Source organism: Perca flavescens, chromosome 22, assembly GCF_004354835.1.
Source record: "Perca flavescens isolate YP-PL-M2 chromosome 22, PFLA_1.0, whole genome shotgun sequence".
NCBI lineage: Eukaryota > Metazoa > Chordata > Actinopteri > Perciformes > Percidae > Perca > Perca flavescens.
In genome coordinates, this window is record NC_041352.1 from 22429830 (window position 1) to 22441902 (window position 12073).

The window sequence follows — 12073 nt, forward strand, 5'->3', positions numbered from 1 at the left end:
TGAGGCTTTCTGAAGTGAACACTCTGCAACTCAGGTGTTGTGCTAATCATTGAAGAGAAAAAAAAGGTAATTTTAGTTCAAGGAAAATGTCATCCGACAATCCATCTGGTTGGACATTTTCCTCCGGGTCATTGTAATGGCAAACAAAAGGTGTGGGTGGATAAATGTTAAAAAGCATTAGCAGCAAGGACACACGGTAGATGCAGATGCAGGTCAAATATGGAGGTCTGCAACAATTTACTATTTATTGAAAACCTGCTATGCAAGGCCAACTGAGGCTGCTCGAGGCTGTAGAGAAGTTTTTTTTTTCTGTGCATGACCTCTCCTCCCACAATCCATAGTTACTGTGGGTTTTGAATGTATCTTGCTTCATTGTTTATTGCTGGCCTTCGTGGTTTAAAACCAGAATTACAGACAGAAGACAACATCCCAACGATGATAATAGAATGCCTCTCAGAGGAGCCGTTACAGCTATCCAATACTCGGAACACAACGTTCTGCCAAATCTCACACAAGGTCAAAAACAGATTCGAACTCTGTCAAGTTGGGACACCAACTCTGGGGGTGCTGGGTTTTTATCTCAATCCCTATGGCACCAGTGCAACCACTATTTTTTTTTTTTTTTCTCTCAACCCAGGCTGGATGTGAATGTCTTGTTGTAAATAGTCTCTAGAGGGGAACCAGAGAGGGCAGAGGCCTGGATAAGATGCTGACTTGGTGTGAGGTGATAAGAAAGGAGTGAAACACATGTGGCCGAGGGCAAGATGAGTAGATATAACTGTACTGCTTCACTCTTGCAGTCGCGACAGCAGCCATGATCTTGTACGCATCGTGCATAAATGTTTTGTTTATGTTATATATCTCTGTTGTTAGGGTTAGGGTTAGGGTTAGCGCCCTCACCGTGGAGTGACGGTGCAGTTTTCTGTGAAACATTGTGACACATCTGTGAGTATTCTCAGCACTGTTTTGAGTGGTTAAGGACACCGCTTAATACAAGAACTTTAGTGTTGTCTCCGACTGGTAGTGGAACCGAACAGTGAGCGTGTGTACATAGAATGTGTGAATAAATGGGTCGCTGAATCCAAAGTTACACAGCGCACTGAACATTGGTTCAATTTGTATTCCCGAAAACACATCTGAAACAAGTTTGCCTCTCAGTGGCATATTTAGATAGGCCTATATTAGTGTTGTTGAAAGTCACTACATATACAGTATGACTATATTATTTTAACCATCTGTGAAATTATGACTATTGTGTGAGAATGTGTGCATGTATGCATGTGTGTTTCTATGTGTGGCTGGCTGTGTGTTGCTACTGGATTCTTGGGTCAGGTATCATAAAGTGAACATGTAACACCCCGGTACTATAAAACCACCATCTTCCTCCAACTCCCCCCTCCCACCACCCTTTTTCACCATCCTTTCAGTCTACCTCATCCTCCAGTTCCTTGACATTTATGCACAAAAGCCACACAAAGAAACACACACATACATTGAAAACAGAATTAGCATATCACTGCCGTGACCTTGAGGGGAAGTGACTAATATCAGTTTCCAAGGCGACAATGACTCCAGTTTTAACAGCCCATATTTCACAGTCTGTCCTAATGAATATACAGCATGTGTAATTTTGATTGAGCACCAGCCTGCCTCTGGGATAATGACTTTGACGGTTCTCAGCAGATTTGATGACTTGATGACGATGGATTTGCTTATTTATCCGGAAATTTGCTCCACTTCCTTCATAAAAACATAATTAGCTTGATGACATGTCTTAAAGCCACAGCTCCGCTATTGGTTCACTTTTTTTCACAACGTGGTGTGACGCCCGCTGCATCTGCTCGCTATAAAACTCCAGAAAGGTTCACATTTTACTGCGGGGTAAGTAAAAGTTGACTCTGGCAGGAAAAGCTCCCTCCCAATGCCAATGTCGTCAAATGAAAAAATAAGACAGTTAAAAATGAAAACAGTCTTGAGGAGCCTATGCTAGAGGAGACAATGTCCTGAAGATACATCCCTCCGGGAGAGACATCATGGTTTATAGTCACCTATAAACCTTTCCAGCAAAATGGGATTGAGTATTGACTTGAGTAAAAGTGTGTTAAATCCTTCACACAGATTATGGCGGTGGAAGGACAATGACACCTGCATGAATCACAATCGATCTTGTTGTCATACTTACTAAGTTTGGTCGCCACGATGGAGATATTGTGCTGGGCGATGCTCTCTCTGTCAAGGAGTTCGTTTGTGGAAATCGTTCCCTCCACTGGATCAATGTCAAAGTAGCTGTCCAAGTCACTCTTCCAGTCAATGGAATACCTGAAAGAAAATGTTTGTTTTAATGGCATCCATTTCCAACATAACCCAGAAAATTAAACCACAGTCATTTTCCCTCCGGGCTCATGCATATGAGTTAGGTGTAATATAATGTTGGCGTAGCCTTCATTACTCAAACTGAATGGTCATTTCTAGAAAATGTGCTGAGGACCGCATATACATTCCAATCTTATAATGGGGCACATGTACTTTGGCCATTGCTGAGCAAACGTTTTTTTCCTTGGGAACGTAAATGAATTTTAGGCGCCGCTGAAACCGTATCAATCTCGCACAACCTATGTACAACAAAAGGCATAAAATGTTGGTTTGGTGTCTGAGAACAGAGAGTGCAACATCCTCTCTGAGAAATCGTCTTTGGTCTTGCCCAGTCGCTCTGAATGCAAACTATGGAATACAAAACAATGATCTGAGACCAAAGCGCATGCTACTGACAGCGCCATTCATCATGCCACGTTATTTGATCTTAAAAGGCTATTTTTCATTAATAACTTTGTGACTTTGTGTCAGTGGAGGTCCCAGAAGAGAACATATGTTGTTGTTGTGTATTCCTCTTCACAAGGAGGTCAGAGGTTGGGGGTTCAATATCTTGCTCGTAGGCACTTCCACACGCCAGATGCTTAATTTCTCATGGGCTTGAGCCTGGACTTTCCACATAAAGGACAGCATCTCTGTCTCCTTTTTTCTCATGGCAAGCCATTTGATCTTGAAAGGGTATTTCTCATTAATATTTCTTATGCTTGTTTTTTACACTATAGAGTCTCAAAGTGGACTTGAGTCATTAATAGAGAGAGGCCTAGCGTACAGTGAAACCCCCAAGTCTTGTACCGTAATGAGAATGCTAACAAAACCATTTTCAGTAGACTTTTTACAAGCTTTAGTTTCAATTTAGATTTGTCCACATACTCTCCTTAACTCTGTGTGAAGTGAATATGCTCATGTTCAAATAGTTCAGTGTGAGTCTCTTTGATAAATATTACAGGGTCCTATCAAGAGTTCAAAAGATCAGTGATTTACAATTTGTCCTCAGGGCACAAAGAATTTTTTTGGGGGTGCTATTATTGGACTCAAGCTGCTACTGAAGCATATGTTTCAATGTCAATGGTTAGACAGAACCGCCTCATACCCAGAATATTACACATTCAATCAAAAAGTAGGAATGTTTTGAAATTTCCTTGAGCAAAAAAATAAATAAAAAATAAAAACTTGCAATCTGTAAAGATGAATGGCAAACAATGTTTCGGAAAATGCATTATTCTCATTCGTTATTTTGTATTCATGTGAGATAGAAAACATCAAAACTCTTTGACTTGTAATTGGTTCAATCTCTGAGTTATCCTCAAGGAGAATAGAGCTCATCAACAGCTGAGAACGAAATCACAGATCTAAGGAGTCTAAGCTGAACTCAGTACTGAGAACTGCAGATATGAAAATTAATTACAGCGTTATCTCCTACTTTGAACTGCTGTAATGTTAAGTCAGTCCAGAGAAGATTACACACAATGCACAAGGTGATTTAAGAAAAAAATAAGGGCACAATTTGTGTTTCTTTTCCACAGCTATTGATTTTTTTTTAGAGTTTACAGGTTTGCTGCAGTAAACCCTTTCAGTTTATGTCTTCAGTTTCTGTGATTTGTGAAACCACCATTTTTTTAGACAGAGGCAAAAGTTCAGCCTTTAGAACTCATTCAAACTTTCGGGAAGCTCTTTAGAATTGGCCAACAATGCAGTATTCATGATGCCCTTTTGTTTCCCCAGCTAGAGATAACTCAGCTCTATACTGCTAAATAGCAGAATCAGTTGAGACCAAAGTCTAAAAGCATAATTCCCTATGCATGATGGGTCATTGGGTCTATTGTTTTCATGTGAAGAATGCAAGGCTGCTCTCTGATGGCACACAAATGAACAATGTCAGCTGTGGTATAGATAAATATTTAAAGTGCTGGAGATATGAAATGGAGATTGACAGAACAGAGGATACAAGCGTCATGTTGTACAAATCTCCACTTCTTCCATTCTTTTGTTTTCTCTGTAATAAAATATTCATAATAAAACAACTTCCTGTCCATGCAACAGGTGTTTTTTTTTTATTTATTTTTTGCAATCTGTGTTACGCTTGAGCGATACATCTTCGAACAACCATTACTACAAAAGCAAGTGCCTGAGCAAAAGCAGTGACTGTGATATGCTTTAAAAGCAAAAGGGTTCTCATACATTTTTAAGAATGCACTTCTTTTGTCTTTGCCAATGACAGTCTATTGTTATCTACCACTCAAGTGTTATGTTACCGTGTGTGTATTTGTGTGTTGGCGGGTGCATAGCAAGACAGAGGGATTGAGAAAGAAAAGGAATGACTTGCCTCAAGGATAAATCAGGATTTAAGTCTAGCATGTCGGATCTATAAAACTGAGGAGTGATCTTTGAATGTCCCACCTGATAATTACCAAAAAGAGACCACAGGCAAACAGTACAGTGCCTCGTGAGTAGTTAGGACCCTGGAGACATTTTTTTACACTACGAATTTTGTTGGATGACGATTAATGTTTAAGTTCCATTAAAAACAATTAAAACTTAAGAAATTAACTTCATGTATGAATACAAGAGAAAGAAGGGTTGCTTTATTTTCAGTGTCTATGCTTCTGTGTAAACCAAACTACTGCTTATATTTTTATAGCTGTCAGTTTAGATGTATTGTGACTGAACAATGTTTTCAATGTTTGTTGTGCAAACTTAGCATTAACTTTACTGCTAATTCAGGATATGGGGGAAAAATAAAGGCACAGGCAAAGATTTGTCTGTAACGCCACGAAAGTTGCACAAAGAACTCAAAAAATAATCCACTTCACTTTACAGCAACACTAACAGGCAATGTGCACAGTGTTATGTGGCTCCACATCTACACAAACTAAGACTATATACATAATTACCCCTAATTAACTATGTTAATCATCCCCATGCACAAAATAAATCTCCACAAAAATATCTCGTCTTACAGAAGCTTCAAAGAACTGCATCCAACTACATGGAAACAGTTGGACACTCCATTAAAATTTGTCTTTTTTTCCAAAAATGATCATTTTTTATTACATAATTTGCAAGAACATAGCCGTTTCTTGAATATTTTAAGCCTCCGTGGATGTCAGCCAAAGGGGATAATCTGCAGTCCTATATTATATATAATCCTTAAAATGTTCAAAAGAAAGGTGCCACAAGTTTTGTTAAATACGTAATCTCATTAAAACAGGTGCTCTGAAAAATATAAATGTGCATCCATGATGCAACAATAAATAAAATACAGAAATCCCTCTGAAGCTAGCTACGTTTTTAGCCTAAAGAGCTGCAGTTGTAGGCTTTACTTTTAAGATGACTGCCTCTTGTCACAAGCTAAGCTGCTAACCATACGTTACAGGGCAAACTTTTATTTTTTAGCCATTACATTGTAGTGAGTAAATATACACATTTAAATGTCATAGACACTGAACATAGTGAGCGAGTAAAGTTTGATCAGTCATTAGCAAACTAAATCAAATAATATCTGCATTCAGACTTCAGACATCGCTCTCATATTAAGAGTGCACATGTCAGGTTCATATAGGCAAATATAGTGGCCACTAATAAAGTTCTAATATTGTCCCTGTTACGTAATAGACCTTTTTCACAGCAGACATTTTGACTTGTCATAGTAGGAAAAGCACCACTGAAGTTGATAATCTTAACGATGGCTCAATTCCATCAAGTGCCCCAGTAAGCTATTTCAGTGAGTCAGCATGCACAATACCAGGGCCTCTCCTAAGTGGAATGCAGCCATCATTAATGGGTTTGAATACACCTGTGCTTTTCCTACTATGACATGTCAACATGTCTGCCGTGAAAAAAGGTCTATACGTCCTGAGCTGCAAAGAGATGATGCTAGCAGGATTTTACATGCCAATGTCAAATGTTCTACATAGATTGATTAGTCGCCTGATGAGTAAAGCTGACAATACTCTCAAGATTAAAGCCATGATGACATTGATGAATGGAAACTGGAGACATTGATGAATGGATTAGTGTTCTAAAACCTTCAATCACTGGCTGCAGTATCACAGTACTGCTCCCTTTAAGTCTTTTATCCTCGTGGGAGTAAACCAGGGATATTTGGTTCAATAGTAAAGCCTCTCAAGATGAAGATGTGCAGTCAGAGTCTACTTCATTCACTATCAGAATTTACTAGATAGTAAGATCTAGTCTTCCTGAATATCAGAATATAAAATGCTTCTTTAACCTGTGGGTCACACTGACAGTCTTTCTTTCTTTTTATCGCGACCCCTATCTGCAACCAAATGAAACTTTGTATTTTTCAACCAAAAGAAATGGACTTTACAATTTACTCAAAACTGGCCTTTATGAATTCTGATGCCCCCTTTAGTCAATTTGAATTCCATTACAGTAAAATTTGCTAGAGACGAATGGAACTAAAACATGTCCACCACTGAACGCAATCTAAATATGTCATGACTAAACCAAACATTTGCAAGTGGAGAAACATGGATGACACAGTGTAGATGTTTCTGTCATTTAATCTGATATTTGCACGCGAAATGTGCAGCCACTCTGATATATGCATACATGTATTTCAAAGTGCAACACAATGTACTAAAACTTGTAAAGTGTACCTTGTTTTAGACAGAAGAGTTTAACTTTACCTGACTGGACTGCTGCTGGCATCTAAATCCTGTGCCGTCACCGCTCCAATGATGGTGCCCGCGGGTGTGTCCTCATACACATCCATCACATAGGAGGGCTTATTGAACACCGGGGGCTCATCCACATCCAAAACGTTAATCTTCACTGTTGCTGTGTCTTTGAAGGCCCCAAAGCTTTGGAATCGTGGATCCAGATGAGCATTGGAGGCATCTACCTTAAAGGTGTATGCCTTCTTGCTTTCATAGTCCAAGGGCTACAAAAAAACAACAGAAAAGAATCCATTTACTCCAGTGACCAAGTTACTTTTACAGCTACAGTTTATTTTGAAATCATTATCACGTCGTGTCAGCACTCCTGCTGCAATTGTCTTCAGTGTTCATCCTGTACGAGCTAAGAGCAATTAACTGAATATGACCATCAGTGTTGGCCGCAAGTTTGCCCTCAGTTTATTTTTGTTGGTCTAGCGTTTTTAAGTATTAGTTGCTGCCATCTACTGTCAACATCAGCCTCCTCATATCCAATAAATTTCAGTATTTAGATGATTTCCGATGTTTATGTTGTCACTCAAAACACGTTCCAATAGCATTGTTCCCAGCTGCCTGAAGAGCAGAACTACGGGAGTAAACACATATAATTTGGGTGATGATTACACATATTTTTGTTGTTTAAATGACAGCTCCAATGGCAGTCAATAGTAGGGTAACTATTTCATGAAAGACACACTGTAGGTCCTGACCAGGTTAATGTCCCCCCCCCAATATGAGTAAGTCAACCTGCGCTGTCTTGGTTCAGCAGAACGACGCCCCTTAACAGTACAAGAGTTCTCCCAACAACAGCTTCGGGTTCATATGTTCTACCTCCTGAAGCTTCTGACATATCAGCTCAGGGTCAATTAGTCAAAGGCAAGGGGTGGAATCTGCATCCTCGGCATGTCTGCACCTGAGGTGTAAACATCCGACAGCAGTGACACCCGTGCTTGTGCTTCTGCCGGTCTCCTGCCCTCTCATGTGTGACCAACCGTACTTGGCGAGCTTGCAGTCCGTCACGCTCCCATGGCCCGGAGTCACATGAGAGACATTCCTTTCTGTGTATTTCAAATTGACTAACATGTAACCACTATGGCAGCAATGCTATCTTCCTGCCTCAGGACTCAGGCTTCTCTGGCATGTAGTTCCAAAAGACACCAAGTGAAAACAGCTGGTAATGGCACAGCGACATGTCCTTATGTAAAGAGACAGTCAGTGAGAGAGGGGAGGTGGGCTGGAGGAGGCAGAAAAGAAGCTTTTTTTTGGATGCAAGAGAAGTAAGACTAGTGATCTGTCCAAATTAAATGCACATGAATTAGCGATCTAATTAGAGTCTATCCACTAGAAATGATCAGCGTCTGCGGAGTCGTGATTTCACAGTGATAGCAGATGCTTCTCGAGCCCTCTGTCTCTCCTCCATCTCCATGGTTTCACAGTCTTGCTGCTACAGCAGGTGTCCGTAAAAAGAGGAAGGAAAAAAAAAGAGAGCTATGTGAAGGCAAGCCAATCTGAAAGCAATCATTGACCATCAACCACCATGATTGGTTTGATTACAGTGTGCCAGATGCAACTGGCTAGGCACAGCTATAAGATCCTTCAACAGGAAATACACTCTGTCCCTTTCAATCTCTTTCAAGAAGTGACAACACTGTGAAGCAACAGCCACGTATAAAGATGGAATTCATTGTGGCTGTCATTCAAATGCTGATCCCTACAATCAAACTTAAAGACTTCCCGCCAACATACACCTACAAAGTAGCCTAAAATTTACAGTCAGTTTACTGAGCTGCCTGCTGGTCCCTGTGAATTGTTGAAAAGCAGCATCAAAAGGAACTCAATGTACTTTGCTCCTCAAAGAGTGCGTTCAAGACACAGAAATAAAAGCATCAATACCAGCCTTCTAATTATTTTTAAGTTGGTGAGATTCAAAAGCAGTTTGCAACAAAGCAAAATAAATGTGATTATAAAGAAATAAATACGTAATAAGAGGCTCTCGTGCTTGTGCATCCCACATTGTATTCTGCCTGAACCACCGCATGGAGACAGCCATGCATAGCTCAGCTGAAATACATGCACAGGTAGAACAGGAGGAGAAGGGAAGGCGATGCTGGGGAGGTGGACAGCAGGAGGTGTACACCAGGCCTCATTAGCCAGAGTCTCATTTGGGATGAAGAGAAGCATTACTTTCCATCACAACATGCTGCATCGCCACAGTTAGGATAGATGCCCAAACGTTCCCCCTTTATAACTGTCTAATTTTCATGTAATCACCTGCTACCCGAAGACAGCGTGTTGTGGAGTGTGATGTGGAAGTTCTCTTTTCACATATAGGCTTTGCAGTTTTTACACAAATCTCTGAGCAAGCACAACTGCCATCCTGGAGTTACGTTTGACAACTTACTGTGCATATATAATATTCTAAATTTAAAACAGTTGAGCGCATCAAATAATATATAGGTGCACGTGGGTTTAGTAATGTTAAAAGTGACTTGTTAGACAATATATATCAAGATTTTAGCAATTCATACAGCTAAACATTTTTCAGCCTTGTCGCACCACCTCAGACTCACAGTGGCCTTGCTGTAACTTTGCTGGCAAGCTAAATCAGCATTATAAGCAAAACACTACATAGGCCTATTTTGTGAAATCTCAGTTAAGGCTGGTTTGGTATAGTCTTGGCTCTAAACTTAGCCATAACGCTTCTAGCACTCTCTGTCACAGAGAGACAACAAACTAGACAGCTAAAACTAGAGAGCTAGCAACTGAAAGCTAGCTTGTGATATAGCCACGGCTAGCCGTAGCTCACTGAAACTAAATTCACTTACTGATTTTTCTTATGCCGTTAACTGTGATCGGAGAATATCCATTTTGGTGAAACAACATCCTGGTAATTCAGTTTGTCATTTTACATAACTTAATAAGACAGTGGTTAAATCCAATGATTGAGAGAGAGAAAAACAGCCAAACTCCTGCTAATGGTAACTAGCTTAAAGAGCTAGTAAACAAGCTGTCTGGCAAGAAACATTTGATACCAATGAACGCTGGACTGAAAATACAAAATAATGTTAATTTTCTAATATATGGTAGTTAGAATGGACAATAAAGCCAAAAAGAACACATTTCATTGGTAGTTATTTTTTTTAATTTTTAATTATTTTACCTTTATTTAACCAGGAAAGTCCCATTGAGATTAAAAACCTCTTTTTCAAGGGAGTCCTGGCCAAGAAGCAGCAAAAGAGTTTCAAACATACAATACAATTACATACACATTATGAAAACAGTTACTGTTACTGTTTATTGCATTCCAGGGCACATTGCAATGTAAAAAAAAGGCCTTCGATCTGTTACTCAGTTTTCCGGCCAGCCTGCAAACTTTAAGCCCTTTTATCTTCACTGCACTGCTTCTGTAGTCACAGCTCTCTGCCTTTGTAGGGCACACTTTATTAATGTTAATGATCTTATGTTATCTTCTATCTTATGTTAAGAGCAACAGCAAGCCACTAATAACTTTTGAGATGCTGTCACTAGGCTACTGTGCAAATTAGACCCACCCTGACAACCGTTTTCTTTGTGAGTCATTCTTAGTTGACCAGATGCCTTGATTAGTTGTAATTTATAAGCTAACAGTACCAACAAATTAAAACTGATTATTTGCTCTATTTGCCAAAGAGTGCCTCCATTTTTGCCACCAGAGGGCATGTTACATGACCTGAAAAGTCTCTACACTGAATGGCATCACACATCTATGTCTGATGATTGTATACAAAAATGTATCACTCAACTCTTATTACTTTTCTTAGTTAATTTGACATATTTATCCACTCGTACACACTGTAGTATTTCATCAGGATTGAAAGGTTTTGCTGGAAAAGGTAGTCATTAAGTAGCAGCGAAGAAAAGAGATGACGACGGAAGAACAAATTGCAGCTCATTTCCTCAGCAGATGGAAGAGGGAGAGGCTTTGCTGACACCCATGGAACAATGCACGGACTACCATGTGATTAACTGTCAAGCGAATCTCACAGATTAATTTACATATTCTGTTTTGGGTGTAAAATAGTAATGATGAGAGCTACAACTGCCTTTTTTAAATGTCTGAGACTCACGATCCTCCAAGTAGGCTACGCCCGGGATATGTGTTGTTAAATAGGAATAAAATGGGGCCAGGAGGGGGTAATGAGAAACTCTCAGTTAATGAGAAGATGTGCTAATGTGTCAACGCTTGACTTGGGGAGAATCAAATCACATCTGGAGGCCATAGGGGAAATTTCCCAGGATGGAAAAATGGCCATTCATCCTCTGACTGCATGTATCATTTCGAAGATGACCTACTTATGTGTAAAGAACCAGTGCTGTATGAGTCAGTAATACCCATATCCACAAATATATTATCCTTAACGAGTTCCATACACCTATGCATGTTCAATTACACGTTTGAAGTGTCTCATTATAGTGTCAGTTGTTATGCACCTTTTATGGGTTACTGTGGACACAACAAGGAAGTGTATCAACGGAGGAATTTGTAAGGAGGACAGACCGAGTTCCTCTCATGTCAGTGCTGCTGCTCTTCAACATCACAACAGAACACACTTGAAATTCTAGACATGGTGCTGCGCCCTTTGATATGTAAATGTGCACCTTCATTGCACTGCCAGTGATACTGAATGAAGGAACTTTTTTTCTTGCCAATTGAACCTGTTATGTTACAAGGGAATTTGTTAATATAGAACAGGGGACTAATCAAGGCATCACGGTCTCACAGGTACAGTAGTATGCGTCAAACAATAAAAACAAGTCCTCACACCGTCGAACAATGAATGTGCTAGCTGATGATCTAAACTGAGATGTGATAAGAGGAAATCCATAAAAACTGAAATCTGTTTCTCAATTGTTACTTCTTGTCCCTCCCCCACAGCACAGTGGTCCATTTGCAAAGTGTAAAGTGTAATGTAATGTGTTGCAGCTGGTTTTTCAGCTAGCCGGTTATTTTGCGGATGGAAGAATCAGGATGATATGCATATTAAATA

General features: G+C 39.8%; 1 protein-coding gene across 2 annotated transcripts in view; it reads right to left on the bottom strand.

The window, feature by feature from the left end:
* LOC114549022 (cadherin-12) overlaps positions 1-12073 on the bottom strand; it is a 62722-nt gene that overhangs the window by 15486 nt on the left and 35163 nt on the right. For both annotated transcript variants that reach the window (XM_028569118.1, XM_028569119.1), the window contains exons 6-7: positions 7020-7273; positions 2183-2319 (exon numbers count right to left, since the gene is read on the bottom strand). In XM_028569118.1, the coding sequence (XP_028424919.1) occupies positions 2183-2319; positions 7020-7273 (391 nt within the window). The remainder of the gene's footprint in view (positions 1-2182; positions 2320-7019; positions 7274-12073) is intronic.